This window comes from Ruditapes philippinarum, unplaced genomic scaffold, assembly GCF_026571515.1.
Source record: "Ruditapes philippinarum isolate M1 unplaced genomic scaffold, ASM2657151v2 ctg5951_1_1_1_1, whole genome shotgun sequence".
Taxonomy (NCBI): Eukaryota; Metazoa; Mollusca; class Bivalvia; order Venerida; family Veneridae; genus Ruditapes; species Ruditapes philippinarum.
The window spans coordinates 11,926-34,035 of NW_026864549.1; the positions used below are offsets into that span (position 1 = coordinate 11,926).

The 22,110-nt window shown below is 30.6% G+C and overlaps 1 protein-coding gene across 1 annotated transcript; it reads right to left on the reverse strand.

Moving 5' to 3' along the window:
• Nucleotides 1-290: 290 nt before the first annotated feature.
• LOC132726035 (calcyphosin-like protein) lies at nucleotides 291-21,543 on the reverse strand. The gene is made up of 3 exons (XM_060711285.1): nucleotides 21,438-21,543; nucleotides 1,557-2,231; nucleotides 291-576 (listed from the first exon to the last, which is right to left on the reverse strand). Exons 2-3 carry the CDS (start codon nucleotides 1,915-1,917, stop codon nucleotides 341-343), a joined length of 597 nt encoding a protein of 198 aa, XP_060567268.1. The 5' UTR covers nucleotides 1,918-2,231; nucleotides 21,438-21,543; the 3' UTR covers nucleotides 291-340.
• Nucleotides 21,544-22,110: the final 567 nt, after the last annotated feature.

The following is a 22,110-nucleotide window of genomic DNA, read 5'->3' on the forward strand; positions in this document are numbered from 1 at the left end:
CCTCCAAGGCTTCCATAGATACCTTATATTACACCGCGGGTCATTATTTTGCACTTCATTTATTCCAATATATTTCCGTAGCATGTAGGCCTTAAAAGAACAAAAATTTGTCATATAGACATTGAATTTAAAAAAAAGAGGTAAGACAATATATAGGTATATATTATCTTTGATGATGGCAAGACGATAATGGCGATGATGATAATTTAAATAAAATCTATTCAAACACAACATACAATTTTATTGAGCAATCGTATATTAACAAACAAAAATTGGAGGCGATTTAGATAGTGAAAGGTGTTAATTGTAAACTGAAAAAGAAAGGTAATTATAGATAATGTCAAGATCCTCTATTAGGTAGACCATAACATGCTCTCATCATCAAATCAAAGTACATGTCATCGTCTACTGTTGCACTAACACCGGCATAATAGTTCATAAATTCTTCACGTGTCACTTTTCCGTCCGGATTTCCAGGTGTATCGATACTGTCCAAGAAGTTCCGGAGTACCTGCTTTTCTGTCAACTCACCGGATATAAATTGCGGATGTTTTTTAGCGTTTGATGAATATGCAACTGGAAAGAAAAAATGCTGATTTTAACATTTGGTTAAACAATTATATTGAGTAGTTATAAAATATAGCATATCATTATAATATTACTGGCTTTGAATAAACGAACCACCTGCTATTTACTTGCAAGTGCGCGCGTAATTGGAATATTTCTATGAAAGTAGTGTAATTTAGTTTAATAATATTTTATTGCATTTTTTGTACATGATTAATTTACACAATCTAACATCAATATCTTATAATTAAGCATGAATATAATGTACATACAAAAGGGTTGGACCAAAAGTTATACCAACATTATCTAGGGTCCTCCCCTGAAGGTCTATCTTGTTGGCTTAATGGTAACATAGTAAGTAAATGTGGTTTTTAGAAATTCTGAGATATTTATTTATATGATAAGCGATATTAATTTCATGTATTTTAACTGGTAGAAAAGAATCGCTTAACCTAAAAAACAAAGAAAATTACAAAATGACTTAATGAGGTAAAATGGAAGAGAAAAAAAATAAAATAAAATAAAAGTAGTGTAATCGTTAATAAGCTGATAATATCAATCGTAACATTCCTTAGATAAGGTATTTTCAGTTTTAATGAAAATATGAAATATAATTATTTAATTCGCTAAAATTGATTTTCTATTACAACTCAGATCATTCATGATTCTACAGTTGACATATGCTGTTTGAAAGTAACTGGTATTTTTCCGGAGAAGAAAATAGCCTGTTATCTGCTCCTAGTACTGATGAAGTAGAGAAAAAACGTTCAGAACGACAAACTGAAAATGTTGCAGGCTCGGTTTGATTGAGCCTTTTCGTGAACGGTACGAGAAAGTGCAAGCTAACGCCCACGCTCCTAAAGAATAATTCAACATTTTACATTGATTTGCAAAATTTTGAATTAAGAAACACCCAAAGAGATGAAGATAATAAATATATATATATGTGTCAACAAATATGACTTCACTTTGATTACTATGAAAATTACCTTGGAGGTCGTCTAGCATAATGGCTTCATCTTTGTTGACATCAAGTTTGCTAAATGCCTGTTCTATAACGTCAATCCTACACTGTTTCATTGGTGGCCGAAGTTTATGCATAAACTCACAAAAATCTATTCCGCCACTTTTATTCAAATCTAAAGCATTAAAAAGAGTATGCAAATAGTTATCAGACATGATTATTCCAAACCTTTCTAGAGCCTCCTTCAGTTCTTCAAATACAATCCTTTTAGAATAGTCAATGTCCATTGCCCTGAAAATTACACTCAATCCCTTAATACCATTGCAACCCCTCTTCAGACATTGCTCCCGTAAAACTTCTATTAGACTATCGGCGTTCATAGACATTCTGTCTATTTTATTATCTAAATAATCCTTAGGAAGACACTTCTCGATGATATCTAGTCAATTTGCAAGTAAACTATCTATTGTCTGAGAGAGGAAGGAGCAAAGTGAAGTCTTGTTAGCATTTTTCAGCAACATATATAGCCACTTCATAAATTATGTTGTATGCATTCGTTTGTATGATTCAGACAGGAATATGATATTATCCACTTGTATTATATTATTCCACTTTTACAAGACCCGACTTCAAACAGACAAATATTGCCAGACAACGCATTAGATCAATCGTCTCAAGCGAATTCTTCTATTACACAGTCCTGCAATTTAAAACAATATGAATTAAGCCACTTTGAACTTGATATGAATAAACTTATCCATTAATATCTATTTCATTACTTTTTATGCATAATATTTAATGTTAATATTGTTTTTGATTTGCTTATTTCCATATCAATTATCCAGTTTAAATTTATCCGTACAAATGTTAATAGGCTCCAGTTAATATCTATCTATACAAAGGTTAATAGAAGTTTACTCATTAGCTTATATATATTATTAACCAGTTAATAATTATCCGTTTAGGCGTTAAGTCACAAGCTTTAAAGTTTTTAATGGCTGTGCAATTCGACTTGGTTGACTTATAATTAGTCTGCATGGGTCTGTAAATTCTGATTTGTGTGTCTTACATCTCTCAAGATGTATTCAACCACCATTGATTTATTAATTTTAACATTTTTTTCAGTCTATTTAAAAGTAATATAAACACATGTTACAGTTAGCTTTATGAAAGTGAACATAAAATCAATAGCATTATTTTATCATTGAATACAACATATAAATCTAATAAAGTTTCAGTTCACACATATTAAATTATAAACAATAGTGTATCTTATTTTCATTAAAGTATTGTGTGTAATATTCTATAAAATATTGTAGTTTAAAGGGACTCAACTGAGGTTTAAAGGCCTAAAAACATAACATTTGAATTTCTTACATAAATGAGCTGGGGCACTTTAAACAGAAATATATGCAAAGATAGTTAAGAAATATGCTTTGAAATAAATTGAAAATCGTATTTTTATGTTTTTCTTAGCCCGATTTGAGTGAAAGGCGTTTAAACGCTTTTCATTTTGGGTCACTTCTTTACAATTTGTATCATTATTCTAGAAAAACGAAAAGCGCAAATGATCTGAAATTTTGCACACAGATTAATGGTCTAAACATATATCAAATGGTACATTTATCTGGAAAAAATATTTTCAGTCCCATCATGTCAAAAAACCTCAGTGGAGTCCCTTTAAGGATTTTTTTTAAAAATACGACATTATTTCATTTTTTCCATATTCCTGGGCCAATTTGTAAATGTGCCTTTAGATCTGATAGACAAATCCAGATAAATTGATGACTTTAAGTAAAATTATCATTGCACACAAATGAATTGAGTTTACAAGTTTACAAACTGTGTATCATAAAAGAAAGATATTAGTTTCAATAAAATTACTCTAATTGAAATATGTTACACAGTTTGTAAATTTCAAGTTTTAGAATTTTAAAATATTGCGATGAATATCTGTTTAAATAAGAAGAAACTTGCAAATATATTACGTTGGAATTTACAATAATTGTTTGGTATACTTGCTTATAAGATACAACAACGTCTTTTGTACAGATTGCAATAGTACATATATGACACTTTAAAGAAATATAAGTTGATTGAAGCGTGAACGGTATATGTAGCTTATTCAACGTCAAACTTCTTATTTTTCAGTAGACTATGAAAAATACAATTGAATAGTTTGTGAACTCTTTGTCATTTGAAGTCGAAAAGAAAGTTTATTTACAATAAAAAAATACATGTCCAATGATACTACAATCTGTTTGTGTACCAGAAGATGTAACTTTTCAAATGTTCGTGTAGTCAGTCTGTAGCACTTCACAAATGATTAGACTAGTATATTGTAAAAGAAAAAAGTTATCATTTATGACACTGATTAAAAATGTATAAGTTTGCTGTATTCAAACTAAATACCGCAATTCTTTTTCTTTAATCTAGTCTAACAAAAAAAAAACGGCATAATTAAGGTAGCAAAAAGTCCATACACAAGGAATATAATCATTTTCATTTGAAACAAAAAAATGTCTTTTTATGTTTGAAATGTATATATATCAACTATGTTAGAACACTTTTTTGGAAAGATCAACGTATTTGTATACGGCAACTTCTAAATATTTTTGTTACAATTCAGATAAAAAATCGGAGATGATTAGTTCAGTATATGATGTTATACCATTGGCATTTAGCAACTACTAAATAATTTTGGTTACTGTACAGAAAAACATTCAATATTGGATGTTATACCACTTTTAATAAACGTACAGGGACAAAACATAAATAGATCGTATAACGCAATCCGTAATTTAATTAAATCAGTTAAAGAGAAAATTTATTTGAAATCTGTATAATATTCATTCTTTCAGTAGTGCATTCTATATATACGCAACAGTCGTTTCACATTTTCTGGTTATATATTAATTACGTTAAGTGTATTATATGTAATGAATTATGTAATGGATTACTCTCGTTACGTTACACTATGGTAATAATTTCAAAGGACACATCTTTCTATTATTTTAATCTGTAAATAGCTTTGAATCACCTTCTTCCGATGCTTTTTGAAAAAAGGAAAAAAAAAAAAAAAAAAAAACAAGTCTACACTGTTTTCGTCTATATATCGCCTCAGTCAATTTTAAATCATTTTCACCCGGTAATATTATTTGAGCTGCGTCATGACAAAACCAACATAATGGGTTTGCGACCAGCATCGATCCAGACCAGCCTGTGCATCCGCGCAGTCTGATCAGGATCCATGCTGTTCGCTTACAAACCCTATAGCAAGTAGAGAAACTGATAGCGAACAGCATGGATCCTGATCAGACTGCGCGGAGGCGTAGGCTGGTCTGGATCCATGCTGGTCGCAAACCCACTATGTTGGTTTTGTCATGACGCGGCTCAATTTTCATGACTATAATAAACAATAGTTCTTCACTGGTAGTTTAGACATATCAACCGTTTTCATATCACATATCTTAATTTTTTAATTATATTAAAGCTTCATACTCCAAATGAGCGAACTGACATAATTTTAAATCACAATTAAAAATAAATAAATGATGAATTTAGCTGTACAAATTTGGTGAAAGTAACTATTCTTGTGACACTATTGCTGTGATTTTATTATACTTCACATTTCAAAAAGGAATCAGAAACACTATTGTTTGGTTCATAATTAAAATCTTATTTCTGTGAATCTCTAAAATGCTGCAATGAAATAACTGGAAGTCTTTCATATAATTTTATATAATTTCTTTAATTTAAATTCTTATTTTATTTAATGATAACAAATCCTCATTTACAAATAGGTTAAATTTCAATAATTGAACAAGTCTTTGCTAACAATACAAGTAGTGTATCATATTATACATTAAAACATATGCAAAGCTATTTGGAGTTGGTGTCAAGTTTTTAATAACCTATTACATAGAAAATTAATTACCTCTCATAATTAAAATAACGTTATAACATTCAAACCATCTTTATGATTGTAAGGCTTTCTTTCTTTCTTTCTTTCTTTCTTTCTTACGTCGCGCCATATAGCGACTTTTCAACTTTATTGGTTGAGGAAGACATCCGGTGCCCTTCCATGCATTATTTCAGACATAAACAGACACCTGAATAGAACCACCGACGTTCCATAAACTAGCTGGATAGCGTTCTCACAATTTGAATCATTTCATAAAAAATCATCTAGGAACATATAATCGACATACACATACTTAATTAAGAAAAAAATTAGAAATCTATTTTAATAATACGAGTAGTGAACATTATGTAATTAATTAATTCGCATATAATTATTTCAAAATGTATTAGCCACATTTTTTACGCAATAATTGTATATATGTATATATAAATGTTATGCATAATAAGATTTATCATAAGGAAAGTAGACAAAATACCTGCTTTAAAGTTTAAATCCTCAGTATGTGAATTATTTCCGATCTTGTAATTATGAGTTAAGGAAGATATTAACAATACTTCGGTATGTAAAACGCACCGCGTTTAGAATAGATCATTGCCATAATATCCCCACCGAACACATACCTATGGAGGGTGATTTATGCCAAAATTACATCTTGCTTTCTTACGTTACATCGTGCTTTCTAACTTGTACATCGTGCTTTCTAACTTGTACATTATGCATTCTGACATATACATCTTGCATTCTGACTTTTACATCTTGCTTTCTTACATGCACATTATGCTTTCTGCTGTGTGCGACTTGCTTACTTTTATGTTGATGTCGTTTTTTAACGATCAATTATTATTCTTTTGTTGATCTGGTATATTAATTCAATAAATTAACCTGCAACTGTTTGTATTTGGGTCTATTTACTCAGCTTGAATGACGAATGTCATAAGGTAGAATGCGCATAGCTGAAAGCCGAATGCAGCAAGCATAATACAACGCGACATCTGGTGTTTAATATGTGACACCCAAATTATGCTAACAGGTGGCGCTACAGTTATATTCTCGGTAAAGTCCGTATTGCGGTTCGGAATCAGTTTACCAAGTTACGTCCCTTTGTTTTAAAATTTCCATTTGCACTCATGGAAACGATTTAACCAATTTTTATATTTATTAATGAAACTCTGTAGGTCAAATTATATTTCCAGCAGACAATGACAAGTTGCACATTTCCAAATCAATGGTTTTAGAATTTATTTTTTTCATCAACAAAATAATTATAAAATAGAACAGTTGTTTAAAACATTGTTCAAAGTGCTTGGGCCCTAAAAAACTTCTTATTAAAATATTTCATCCTCTTGAAAAGTTCTTAAATTTTGACATGGCTTATTTCCAATACCTGTGACCATCCACAACATTTTTAATGTGTTTTAGGACATTTTCTTGCCTATTTTCAAACTAATTTTGTACACACGTTAGATTTTTTAAATTCAACTTGTCAAAAAAATGTCTTTTTTTTTCTCACTAAGTTGCTTTATGAATACGGCCCAGGTTCTTGTTCACAGTGTCAGCTTAAAACTGAAGGAATTGCTGCCAAAATCAGCTGATTCTGAGAAAGAAAAAAATAAAATGTCAAAACTGTCTAGTCTGTTTTCTTTTGCGGCGGCACTGGCTACCTCTCTTCATTTGAATTTTTATGTCACAGGTACCCTCTCATTTTTTAACACATACGTACCCACGAGGCACGACATATGCTTTTATTTGCGTTAATCGTTAAGTATGTAATATTTACATAAAAGTAAGAAATATTACATACCTATTTAACGATTAACGCAAATATTATAAAAGCATATGTTGTGCCATGAGGGTACGCTGCAAAACCGAAAGTAGGGTGTTTTTATGAATTTTACATTTATTTTTGACAATATACTGCCATTTGTCCGAAGATGATATGTAAATGAACATATTAAATATGTATGATGCATATATAATCAAGCCCACGGTTCATTGCAGCCCGAAAAGTATGTCGAGGTGATGGGCGAGGCAAGACATGTCGATTTTTTGTAGCTTATTGTGAAGTTGCAGTACATGAAAAACGGGCACATGACAAATCAGCACATAAATAAAACATTCTAGTGTTCCGTGGTATATATCTTTTGTACGTGTCAAACCCCCTTTCCTTATTACATTGAAATTTTACTGGATTGTTATCCATCGCTGGTTTGTTTTTAGCAGAGAATGACCTGTGCATGTGTAAAGAGGGTACCGTTTGAGCAGATTTCGCAAAGAGGGTACCGGTATAGATATGCACCGTGGTGTAGCTTTAGTACGAATGATTTCATAATATTAATTGATGAGTACATAAAAACAAAATGTACAAAAATGGTCCCAAGAAATGGTTATAAAATGAATATTGCATGTTTGGCTGAAGATGCCTTATTAGTAGTTTTCTTTAATTAAAGCGTTCATGATATTGGAAATGTATAGCAGATCTTACTCATTTAAAACAAAAAAGTTTTATACCTTAAGGCAATAGTATTTGCAATACAAACACCACTGAGAATGTAGAAAAAAAATGTTTATTAATATCTTCTATGACAAACAATTCATTTGATTTTATAACCATTTCTTGGGACATTTTTGTACATTTTGTTTTTAAGTACTCATCAATTAATATTATGAAATAATTCGTCCTAAAGCTAAACTCTCACAGATTGACAGACTAGACAGTTTTGCCCTTTTGTTTCCTTTTTTTCTCAGAATCAGCTGATTTTGGCAGCAGTTCCTTCAGTTTTAAGCTGACACTGTGAACAAGAACCTGGGCCGTATTCATAAAGCAACTTACTGAAAAAAAAGACATTTTTTTGACAAGTTGAATTTAAAAAATCTAACGTGTGTACAAAATTAGTTTGAAAATAGGCAAGAAAATGTCCTAAAACACATTAAAAATGTTGTGGATGGTCACAGGTATTGGAACTAAGCCATGTCAAAATTTAAGAACTTTTCAAGAGGATGAAATATTTTAATAAGAAGTTTTTTATGGCCCAAGCACTTTGAACAATGTTTTAAACAACTGTTCTATTTTATAATTATTTTGTTGATGAAAAAAATAAATTCTAAAACCATTGATTTGGAAATGTGCAACTTGTCATTGTCAGCTGGAAATATAATTTGACCTACAGAGTTTCATTAATAAATATAAAAATTGGTTAAATCGTTTCCATGAGTGCAAATGGAAATTTTAAAACAAAGGGACGTAACTTGGTAAACTGATTCCGAACCGCAATACGGACTTTACCGAGAATATAACTGTAGCGCCACCTGTTAGCATAATTTGGGTGTCACATATTATTACACCAGATGTCGCGTTGTATTATGCTTGCTGCATTCGGCTTTCGGCTATGCGCATTCTACCTTATGACATTCGTCATTCAAGCTGAGTAAATAGACCCAAATACAAACAGTTGCAGGTTAATTTATTGAATTAATATACCAGATCAACAAAAGAATAATAATTGATCGTTAAAAAACGACATCAACATAAAAGTAAGCAAGTCGCACACAGCAGAAAGCATAATGTGCATGTAAGAAAGCAAGATGTAAAAGTCAGAATGCAAGATGTAATATGTCAGAATGCATAATGTACAAGTTAGAAAGCACGATTTACAAGTTAGAAAGCACGATGTAACGTAAGAAAGCAAGATGTAATTTTGGCATAAATCACCCTCCATACATACCTTCAAACACATATTGAATTTATATACGTATACTATGTCTACATGTTTTCTGAATATTGTTTTTGCAAAATAGGAGGCACAGGAGTAGTCTAATGAAATCTTCTTTTTAATAAAAATCTTAATTTACTACCGTCAAAGATAAGGAAGCATCGAAAATGTTAAGATGATGTTTTTCGTAAATTGAAACAATGAGTTAGGATTGAATCAATCAATTTTAAAATAAGGTGAAGGCAGCAGTTTCATATTGCTGAAAGAGACATTTCCACTTTTCAATTTGGACAAATCCGCTCACCATTTTAAAGCAAAATTTCAAAAATATGTTCTGACTGAATTGCAAAAAGAAAAAACCATGATCAGGCGGTTTGCTCTAAGTTTGCACTGTTCACTGAGTTGCTGCAAGCAGGCTAGAGGGGAAGCGCTATATTCTCAAAACAAAGGGTACAAATAGAGGATTCACTAGTATAAACAAAGAAACCTGTTCATTGAGTTGTTGCAAGCAGGATACAGGTTAAAATACCACAAATTTAATTGTACATTGCATGGAAAAGTTTGGACAAACAAGAATTTAGGAATCATGCATAAAACATTTGTATTTGTGTTCTCGAACCAGGATGTTTGTAACAAGCGTCATATGCAAGAAGAAAAAGATGTAATTAGGGGAAACACAAGTATAAACAAAGAAACTTGTTAACACAAAACAATGTCAGTAATTACTTTTCCATCTTTTTAAAGAATATAGGCTAGAAATATCACTATTTCCCAAAGTGTTATAAAAAAAATTGTTACCTTTTTTCCTTTCTATCTCGTGTTTTGTAATAGGTTATTAACATAACACGTGTGTTTGCAAAAAAGTGCAATATACTTTCCATTGCTTTTATTATTTAGTAATTTATTTAAAAAAAGAATCAGGGCTATTTAAGCAATGATCTAAATGTGTAATTATGGGCTTAAGTCAGTTCAGACGTTATTCTTGTAGTCGATTTCCTTTTCTTAAAACCTCTGTACTGTATATATAATCCGGTCTAAACTAAAAAAACCTAAATGTTTAATTAGATTGATTCTTACGCAAGTTCTATAAACTTATCTCTTAAACTTTATCTCTTTCAAGTCAGTATCACTTGAGGAAACGATTCGAGGCACAAAACGGACTCGAAACTATGATTCCTGGTTTGTGAGGAAGACACCTTAATTAACCATTAAATCTTTAAATGTATTTATAGCATGGTATTTATTTTGTTCTTGATGCAATCCTTTTGTGTATTATGTAATGATAAGTCATTAAATTTCACACATTTCAATGACATACATGCAAAACACAATAAGAGAAAAGCTCAGTTTATAAGACAGAAAAAGTGTTTGAATTTGTTCAGTCCTATAAGTAATTAATAGATATTTAGATTCCATTTTGAATATCAAATTGTTCCCTCTTTGAACCAGTATTTGTTACGAATTTTAATTGTATTAAGATAAAACTGATACCCATGCAATAAAATGTGTGGATAAGCTCTTCCATCAAGTATTTCATTTTTAAAAACCTTCCCATCACTATACACCAGATACTAAGCATACGGCTATCATCAAGGAAACTTGTTTACATTTGAAATGTTTTGTATACTGGCAAATGTAAACTAGCCAATTTGTATATTTTAGAGTGTTAATACTTTGAATTGTAACGATACAATTTGTAATCCTTGCGAGCATTGTACTGGAAGGAAAACTAAATATATCTCATGATAAAACTGATAAATGTAAATCAAATATAGACAATATCTTACTATATTGTCGCCATTTCTACCTCAGAATAATAAAAGTGTCGCACTATTCAGATACTTAACATATAGACATTTATCAAACGTGACTATATGCGCTGAAATAAGGCAAACATTTCAATATTTATGTCTCATATTTTTAATTGAATAATTGAACGGCATTTGCGACTGAATCAAACCGTAATAAATAATTTGTTTCAAGTTTGTAATGAACATACTTTACATATTAAAAGTTTATTTTCATGAACTATCAGTTATCACTAAATTTTTATTGTTTCCTTTAGTTGTAGCATTTTACTTATTTTACTTTTATTAGTTTATCTTTAAACGAAATGAAAGATTTTTTTCAAGCTTTTTTTCAATTTCTGAAAATTCATGAAAATATTTCAAGAGAAAGCTGTTGTAAAACATAATAAAACTGACACTTTTCATCTATTCGTTTTAAAATGGAACATATTTGCAAAGTAGCATATGCATATGTTTTGGAAATACATTATAATCGATTTAACCAGTGAGATTATTTTGTTAAATTAGAACACACATTCACGGAACGAAAATGACCTGCAAAAGCCTTGAGACCTCTGCCTTTATAATCAAATAGTTTTCATTAAATTTTTGCTGATTTGTGAAACAATGATTTAAAAAAAAGATGTGCGAGTAAAATCGAAATATCGACTTAGCTACCTTAAATAAATCTCAATACCTAAATCCACTAAACTATTGAGTTTATTGTTGTTTGTTGTATTATATAGGGGATATGTGTTTGTTTGTGTGTAAGATGAAATTTTATTTCATCGAGTGGGTTTAAAAACAGTATTCTCACGAGTGTAGATCAATATGCACGAGTGAGAATACTGTTTTTAAAGTTCACGAGATAAAATAAAATTACATCTTACACAACAAACAAACATATTTTCTTTATATTTTATGCTTAAAAACAAGTTAAAACGAAATTTCCATAATATTAGCGTTAATATTAAAATCTGTTTTCCCCATTGAGAGTCCCATTTAGTCGGAATTTCTCATTAAATACAAGAAGTCTTTAGCCGAAAATTAGTTCGACAATCAACGTTAAATGACGGTGATATTATTCATTTTATTAAAAAATATGAATGATCGCTTGTTTTAATAATAAAAACAAACAATTCTTGTAGGAGAAAAAGTCCAACCATCCATCCATATTTCCGTTACTTACTGCGAATTTATATTAGACCTGGCTTTGTTAAATGTAAGCGGCAGCCATTTTTTAAAGTTGTGTATTTCACGGGAGGAAAATAATTGTGTTTGATTCAGAGGGATATCATTTGGATTTGTTAGTCATACACCTTTTTAAAAGAAAGAAAACTTATTTGAGGATTGTAACAGACAAAAAATAAGTGTTGACAGATATGAAATCATTCAAAAAGCAGCAAGGAAAATGGAAAACTTCAAAGGCTGGCTCAGGAACGCTGGGTTGTTTACTTATTCTACGGGGATGGCTGTCATTGCTTTTCAAGTTTTCATAAAGCATACGGCAGTTATTGCTCGTAGGATACTTTAATATGCCCAAATGTCATCAAGAGTAGTTTTGCATGTGGAAAGAATGTATTTTTCAGACTGTAAAAATGAAACAAAAAAATTTAGAGACGAAATTTGGTGATTGGAATTTGAATGAATAAAAGTAAGTTTTCTTCTTTTTATTACTTTTGACATTTATCCTGGTGATACTATATACCGGTGATGTTATTTTTAGATCGAATTTTCAGATAGCAAACAAAATAATACCAACATTTTATATTGAATGTTTTATCTGTTCCTACCTCCTTTACGTGTTACAAAAGTCAATTGAAGAAAATCCTCCCATAATTAGGTCAATGTCCACCGTTTTGTAACACTGGTGGAGGCCGCCATCTTTGTTTCCCAATATACTAATTACCGGTGATGAATTAAAAATCTCCCAAGGTCAGTGACGTCATATGTGAACAGTAATTTCATAGTACTGGGTTAAACTTCCAACCCAATTTAATTAATTGATATATTAAAAAGTTAACTGTTAATACTTAAACTGTTCCAAAAATGTAACTTAAACAATAACAAGTTTTTTTTTCAATTTTCTGTCAGATTCTAATTACAATGGGGACAAAAAAAAATGTTGAATCCCGCCTTAGGCACTTTACTTTTGTACAATATTTGAGATGGGTTCATTGTCCACATTTATCACATTGTGCCCATTGAATAAATTCAAGAATGTATTCAAGATTGAGGGTATCTGGTCTAAACTTATTACAAACACAACATACTGATTCCTGGCTATCTGCAAGTATGGACTGTGATTCATCACTCTCACTGTCTTCCACTGAAAGTGCAGGAACAGGACACAAGTCAACTGTTGATTTACTGGTACTGGGCTTTGGAGACATGGTTGATTTTGCTCTCTTTTGCAATTTTGAAGGTTTTACATAGTCAATGTTTATCTTTTTCAGAATGTTGGACTTTGATGGAGACATTAAATTGCCAACAACAGATGGGTGTGACTTTATTTTTTAGGGTTTTCAGATACCTTAGTGATTCTTTTACCATCAAGGAAAGTGGACTGACTGTCAGCTAGAGATTCATCATTAGCATGTACATATATTACAGATGAAGCAGTTTTGATGTTACTAATCAGCTTCCTTTCAAGAGGGTATATACCTGTCTTGCGGAATGAAGAGATTAAGTTGTCAGGGGTTAGAGCTTTTTTGTAGGCCTTACTAGAAATGCTTGCAACATTGTAGCGACTGATGGTGATACCTGGTGTTCTTCGCATAAATGCTTGACATTCACTATAGTATGCATTTTTAGTGGTCCAAAACACCCAACATCAAGTGGTTGAGTTACATGTGAAGTATGTAGAGGTAGCACATAAAATATGATATTTTGGGTTTTACCCCATTCTGTAAGTGTTAAATTCACATGTGACTTATGACCATCAAACAGTATCAATAATGGTGAACCAGTTGTGGAGACATGTTTAAGAAAATGCTCTTCAAGGTAAGTCATAAATACTGTGGAATTAGACCACCCACTATCACTCATGGTGCCTGCTGAACCAGGACTGCTTCCTGCTAATAGCTCATCATTCCACCTCTGACCAGGGAAAACATAATATGGAGGAAGACGTGTTCCAACAGCATTTCAAGCAGCAATAATAGTAACAGTTTTACCTCTGTTAGACGTGATAGCTTGTGGAGTGGTTCCCCTCTCACAGAGGACATTAGTTGGATTGTGCTCCATAACTATACCGGTCTCATCAATGTTCCAGATTTTTTCAGACTTATCACAAATTTCATATGTGTCCATCACACCTTCAAGAGCAGAGAAATAGTTGTTAAGGACACTCTCTAATGTACATTTTGCCCTGACCACTGATAATTTCTGAGGCTTGCATAAAGATAATTTAGGGTTTCTCTTCTTGAAACTTTCAAACTAAGACTGTGCAAATACTGGGTCTGTGATCTTCTTTTTATTGAGGCTCACTGCAAAGTCTGTTGCTAATGTCAGAAACTCTTTCCGTGAATAGCCATAGCCAATACTTGCCATATTTGTTACATGGCTGACAAGTTGCTTCTCCTCCTCAGTAGTGAAGGTGGGTGATGGCCCAGGGTTTGAAGGGAACACTTCAGATGTAGGAACAGGTTGAAGGCCAAGGGTCCTGTCTCTCAAAGTACTCTCGGGTACGCCAAACATCTTGGCAGCCTTACAAACTGATGTCCCTTTCTCAACTACATCTTTGTAGACTAGAGACAGCAACTTTGGTTCATAAGCTCTCCTCTTCTGCTTACCATGGAATTGGAGCTGAAATGCAAAAAAAGCAGTTTAGATACTTAACATATTTTTCCTATTTACAACTTAAATTATTTTTTTAAGTTTTTATTGCACTTTCAATAAATCAAAAATATTGGCAGGAAGTTTAAGCCAGTAGTTTTTTTCGAACGGAAGTCAGTGCCCGCAGTTCATATTTGCAGACGGCAATGAAATAAATCTTGTTTTTCGAGGTAATGCAATATATTACTGAGATATTTTGATGTAAACATGACTTTTTTTGATGAATTTTTATAATCAAATATAAGTAGTATTCATACTTACCCGTAAAAATGACATTGTAACACAACTTTCACTTTTGACAGTTAGCGGGAAGCAAAGTAAACAAAACGTAGCGGATATTGACACCGGTTAGCTGCGCATGCGTTCCTAATCGGGATACTTTTGAAATCACCGGTATTAAGTATTCACCGATAATTGGGTTATTGAGGATAAGTTATTTATCAATTTCAGCTTTGCTTTTCTTTAAACAGTCTGACATTGTCAGAATTGTCAGCAAAAAATAAAATTGAGGTACCACATTGGGAAAATCTTAAAAAGTAGTTTCGTCATTGAAAAGTGTGAAATTATATTTTGATAATTTTCACTGTGAAATTATCAAATATAATTTTCACGGATAAATCAGTAATCCACTGAAAAGCATAAAATAAAAACGTTTCAAAATTATATCTTGAAGATTAAAAAGAAATGTTTAACGTTCATGTACTATCAGTTGCTTTTAAGTGAACTCTTAATCTAATTATAGAAAATTAACAAACTTCACCTGAATATTTCTAAATTAAATAACCGAAACCAGATGATAATTGCTTAAATTGATTATCCCTCAAATGCATTTTAAATTTGCACGTGGAAAATGGCTCTTGAATAAACATTCTGTACTGGCATGTTGTTTAAGTGGTAAAACATCAATATGAAAGTTCAGAACATGTGAAGAACTCTGATTATAAATACTCGTACAGTTGTCATAACCCTTTTAGTTTCATGCATATTGATTTACAAGCTCGTTACCGGATTTTAGTTTAGTTTTTTTTAATCCATACATCAAACGCTTTTCTGCAAACAAATATTTATATGGGTTTCAATTAAATTATTATTAATTTTTATGTTTTGATTCATAGGAAAATAATCGACGTAAAATTTGAACAAATTTCTTTTATTTCAAATTACTTTGTTACATTTACCCATGCCTTTATGGCTGCACATATGAATATCTAAACGCCAATTATTACTCTCATAAACTATATAGAGAATATCAAAATAAACTTCGGTTAATATATAAAAAATTCAATTAAACACAATGTTATTTGAGTTTTAAATCATTGAAATGTACATTTATACAAGCAAGCAACTTGCCCCCTTTTTAATTTCATATCTTACATTATACTTACAAAAGAAACATAGTGTTTCCTTTTCAGAAAGTCACCTGAAGGCAAGGAAAATGCTGATAAGATTCTAAGAGAAGTCGAAAAAGTAAACCAAAATATTTCTGAGAAGCGCAGTATTCTCAAAACAAAGGATGTAATTAGAGGATACACGGGTACAAACAAAGATACTTGTTAACGCAAAACTATGTCAGTAATTACTTTTCCTTTGTTTTAATCATTCCGAGCGAATTCATAATGTTTCTTCAGTGTCTTCTCATGAACTTGAAAAAAAAACATAAAAAGAATGTTGCCAGCTTGGTGATTTGTCTAGTGTTTTGTTATTACACGATAATATTACCCCTGTGTATATGATATAAGCTCGTACATAAACGTAGCTTTTGACAACAACAAAAGTACTGCAAGTACTAGCTAAGGTTAAACCTTACAAAAACACTTTATCTTTAATGTCACACTATATAATAGGAAAATTGTAAAATAATATGTTTACGCTATTTTCTCAGATTCATCAAAGAAGCTTCTTCCGTGAATCTTAAGTACAAAAACAATACCATGTTAAATGCTTTAAATACTTGAAGCCATAAACCGATCTATTTGTACAGTCATGTATTTGTATATTAATTAAGTTATTGTTTTTGATTTACATGTATACGATAGCGAAAATCATTAAAACTAAATTTTAGATTTTTATATTGTGAAAGATACATTGATATCACACTATAATGATTAAATGTTTACGCTATATTCCCAAATTCTACTTAACAAATATTCATAATTTCAATAAATCTTCCTTAGCAATAAAATTAAAACTTTGATATTGTGAAAAGATACAATTATACAACGATTATTAACATTTAAATCATTATATCAAAATGATATAGATATAATTACATATCAAATATATAACATAAACAGAGACATATAAATACATTGTATTCTAACGTATCTGACATAAACATGCGTTAGCAAGAGTTCAACTCGCATTATTGTAGTCAAAGCGACATAACATACCTTATGTTCTTGCCATTAATGAATTTGTTCTTAATTCTAATGCTTCTTAAGACAAGATGAATATATAACATTGTTGCATAATAGTATCACTAGATTACATATCAATAAAATATAAGGCACTCACCAAGAAATGGAATATGAATTGAAAATCACAACAGCCATGTTTTAAAACGTTCAAATGCAAATTTATATATTATCTTTAAAAATATTGAGAAACAGATTTCCCTGTGAGAGAGAATCGATGATGTGATGTCTGAATCCTTTTAAACTGCAATGTTTTAGCAGACAAAAAAACCCACACCACTCACGCATTTTGCTAACGATGCATCTCTTAGAATAATTTACATTTAAATTTCAAGTATTTCATTTTCCGTGATTGCATTAAATCATTTAAAAAGATACCCACCGTAGAAAAATGTTTCACTTTATTTCAGTATTTCTTGTATTACTCTAAGCTACTTTGTTAATTAGTAAGAGACCATGAATTGAAATAGTGTCGTATGAATCCGAGAATCCGATTGAAAGCTTTCAATAAAAATTTTGTTTGTTACTGACACGCAACAAGTCATCAGAATAAATATAATGATATAAAATGTATGTGTAGTGCCATTTTAAATACTTCATAAATTTTCATGCAATGTTCTAAAAAGGGATGAAAAACAGTTGAAAGAAAACGGAGACGCCTTGATGTTATCTGAAATCAGTCGATATTTACCGATTTATTAGGATACAAATACTTGTATAATATCATTCAATCAGTATGACTTTATGTCTATACCATATAACAATTTTCAGAACATATTGACGCACGTGGTTTTTGCGTTTGATTGATTCATATAAATATTAAAAATGCAATCAGCAACTTGCACTTACGTAAGCGATAGAGAAAGTAATTGAACAGTCAACCACTCAATTTTTTCCTATATTTTTCCTATTCGCATTTTTCCTATATTTTATGCCCATCTATAATAGTGGTAATGATAATATGGCAAAAGAAAAAAACACACACAAAAAGATCAGACTTGTTGAGACCAATTCTGTATAATGTTTATAGCTTTTTTCTTTTTCTGCTTTTTTCCTTTAAATCTGACCAAACAAACCATTAGAATGCTATATAAATAATAATAAAAAATAAAAATTCTTATGGTAACGTATTTTATGTAAGAATGATAAGATGTGATTCACGTCGAAGCTGAGCAGAACCATCTTTGTTGAAAAGAAAACAAAATATTAAAAAGTAAGGTTGGGTTTTCCCTCATTTCAGAATAACGAAACATGTACATCTTTAGGAAAGTGTTAAAAAAAACCCGTCGGGAGAAAGTCGGGAACGTAGGCAAATTCCTAAATGTTTCTGACATGAGAATTATCATCAAGAAAATTGATACGATTAGAAGAAATACTAGTATATACAAAGAATTTATTAGCACAAAACAATGTCAGTAATTACTTTTCATTGTTGTTCAGCATTCACTGTTCAAACTAATGTCATTCTCCGATGTGATTATATGTACATATAAAACGACAATAAATAAATGTTGCATTCTAGTGTTTTGTTATTTGTACGTATTAAAACACATGGTTTACAATTAGTGCAATTTTAAATGTGATATTATTCAGTGATTACTGAGCTGTAATTAACCATAATGCAAATCATAATATAAAACATCAATGGGTGATATTTAAGATAGTTAAAAGATCCTGTAACACAATTATTTTATGGTTTTATATTATAAATATAATGCTAAAATTAAGATTTATCAAATTTGTAAGTTCCAAAAAGCATTATTTATAAAGATATGACCGAATTTAACATTTCATGTCAATAAAGGGAGGTAATAAAAAATTTATTTTCTATAAAGACTTAGTCAAATTTTTCAATAAGAAATGAATGAAAACTGTACATTAGTTACCATTTTCATGTTGAGTTTCACTTAAGCCGGTGCTCTGGGGTTCGGATTGTAGGATTCATTTGCCACTTACATTAATTCAAAGCCCATTAGGCCCCAGAGAGGTTTTTACTTTAATTTTTCAAACTGTTACATTTTTCAAAAAATCTTATTAGTCAATAACCTGAACTGTCTTTTGCTTTTGATGTTTGTTTTTTTTTTTTTTTGTTTTTTTTTTTTTGGGGGGGGGGATTTTGTTTTCACACTTAACTCATGTTTGCCCTTTCTAAAGGACAGAAAAAAAATCAGTTCTAAGGCATATTTTGCCTTGAACAGGTTCAATCAAACCAAGCCTGCAACATGTTTACAGTTTTAATTTTGGCGTGTGGGCCGACCTATAAAGTTTGGTTTACACTTTTGACTGTTTTAAAGTTTTAAAAAAGTTGTTGTTGTTGATGTTGTTGTTGTTGTTGTTTGATATCGAATTGAGTGTCTCACACTTGTACAACTTATCATGTTTTGATCGTGTCTTATACACTTAATTATAGCAAGATTGAGACTATCATATTTATTTGTCTAGATAAGCATATCAGTATGGCAATATTAATGTACTATTCTATTTTAGACTTTCTTTATAGCGTTGACTATATCATGTTTTACTTGTTTTTCTTTATATGGGAATATAACTGATTGGATTTGCAATAACATTATTTCTTGGCGCATGTATTATAATGAATATACATGTATATGTATGTTATGATGATGGGTGTTGATCCTAAGTCAGAAATAAAGTATCTGTTTTGTTCAGTTCTGTTATTGCATTTCAAATAACAAGTTAAGCCGAAAAATTTAATTTGGAGGATATTCTATAAACCTCGAGAACATCAAGTCAGCCAAAACTATTTGAATGAAAATATTTTCATTGTCACTGTGACTTAACGTCTATGTTTTGCCTGATACTTTAAAATAAAATTAACTTCAACATACTAGTTGCTGTTTTCCCCCCGATATTGTTTTGTATTTTTAAAATTAACTATTTATGAGAAGAAAAAAAATAACACATTTTCACACAATAATTTAATTTGATACGAAATATATCTCACCAATATCTGATAAATTACATTTTAAATCAGCCTGTCATTGTTCCAATCTCATATGAAAAAATAGCGCCGAATATTCTTATTGATTTATAAGTACCTCATATTCCATCATTCAATTTCAACATCAGCATGATAATATCAAATGGTACCTTTTCATGGTTTATTTTCAGTTGATACTTATTAATTTTAGTTCAATTGTGTTGGAAGCCGTAAGCTTTTTGAAACACCTGTAACAACCAGTACTAAGCAATGAATATAAAGTCTCTAGCTCACGGAAAGAACGGCTTGCCCGTGACGGGGTTTGAACTCACGCGTCCAGCAATCTTTAGATCACTAGTCCAACGCGTTAACCACCGAACACGTACATACCCCCAAAATATAAAAGCGATAAAAGGGAATAAGATCAATAACAATTTATACAAACAATACTTAATATATTGATGTTAATTTTCCTTTCTTTCTCATGAGGCAAATAATCATCATCATGAAAAAATAAAAATTGTGCGCTACTTTTTTGTTAACATAAAGGTCATCTGATTGATTTGTATATTTGATGCTGTTTTTGCCAAGACTTACAAACATCATAATATTTATGTATATTTAACAACATCGAATTATTACGTTGTATTTAAAGTGACATTATGCTCATATTTTCATAGTCAAATTGAGCTGAATTGACACTTTATATTTCAAAAGATTGTCAAAATCCTGTTTGACCAACAGTTGATATTGGAAAATGCTTAGGATAAAATTATATATCTGCCAAATATTTGAAAAGACCCCCCCCCCCACCTCTTTTTTATAAACTAAGCGTTATAGGTAAATTCTAATGGATATTTACAGAAATTTCGTTTTGATATGTGCGTAATATATTGTTTATGCGAACTTAATTATTAAATTAAAAGGAATTATGGCAAAATGAAAACTTATTTTGATCTACATCAGTTCACCAATAAGGTACTAGTATATACATCGCTGAAGACAAAATAATGGTGATTGAAGTACATTATGTTTTAAATCCGTCAATTAAATCAGTGAAAAGAACGTCTCCCGTTCAAACGTTTTAAAATCAAATGGAACAGATGAGCAGAAAAGAAGAAGAAAAAAAAACCGAACGAGCAATAAGTATGCCATTATAATTATAATCTGCATAAAACAATCGTTTCCAAGTTAAAATAAACAACATCTGATAATAAATGTGCGTTAAAAATCGGTTACAGCATTACATGTAATTAAAAGTGAAAATACAATATAACGTAGTATAGACTTACCTGAAATGTAATAATTTCCATGCAAGTTACCCCTACTAGTAAAGTTGGGAAGAATGTGATAAACGGAATGCGGTGCTGAATCTCTCTCTCCAGAGAATGACATGTTTATCACATTACAATGAACAATGTTTGACGGAAATATTGTAAAAAAACCAATTGTTCTGGAAGAATAATTGTCAGTGACAAGCTTTCATGTGCCTAGCTTTATGTTTCATCCTTTTTTTTCAGACTGTAAGCAGTACATGCATTTATTTCTAAATAACAGGAACAAAGAATTGACTAAGTGGGTGTTGCATTTATTGTATGTCCTACGTATAAAAAGTTGTTATGCATTATAATACTAAAACTAAAAAATTAAAGAAAAATATCTAGTTTTACAGACTAAATATATCTTTTATAAAAAAAAATGGCATGTGTTATTGTTATCTAATATCTATTACAATTCTACAAGAAAACATTTATAATCTTACATGTATATAATTTCTGATACAGCTAAACTATTTTCTTTATGTGAAAAGTTCAAATCTGATTTTTATTACCTTTCAAGTTTTACAAAGGTTTAATAACTTTCTATATTGTCCAGTCTTTATAGCAATATGTATGCCTTTTTGTGCCGTAAACTATACGTGTTATTTTGATGACTTATATTCTTAAAAAATAAATAAACAAACAA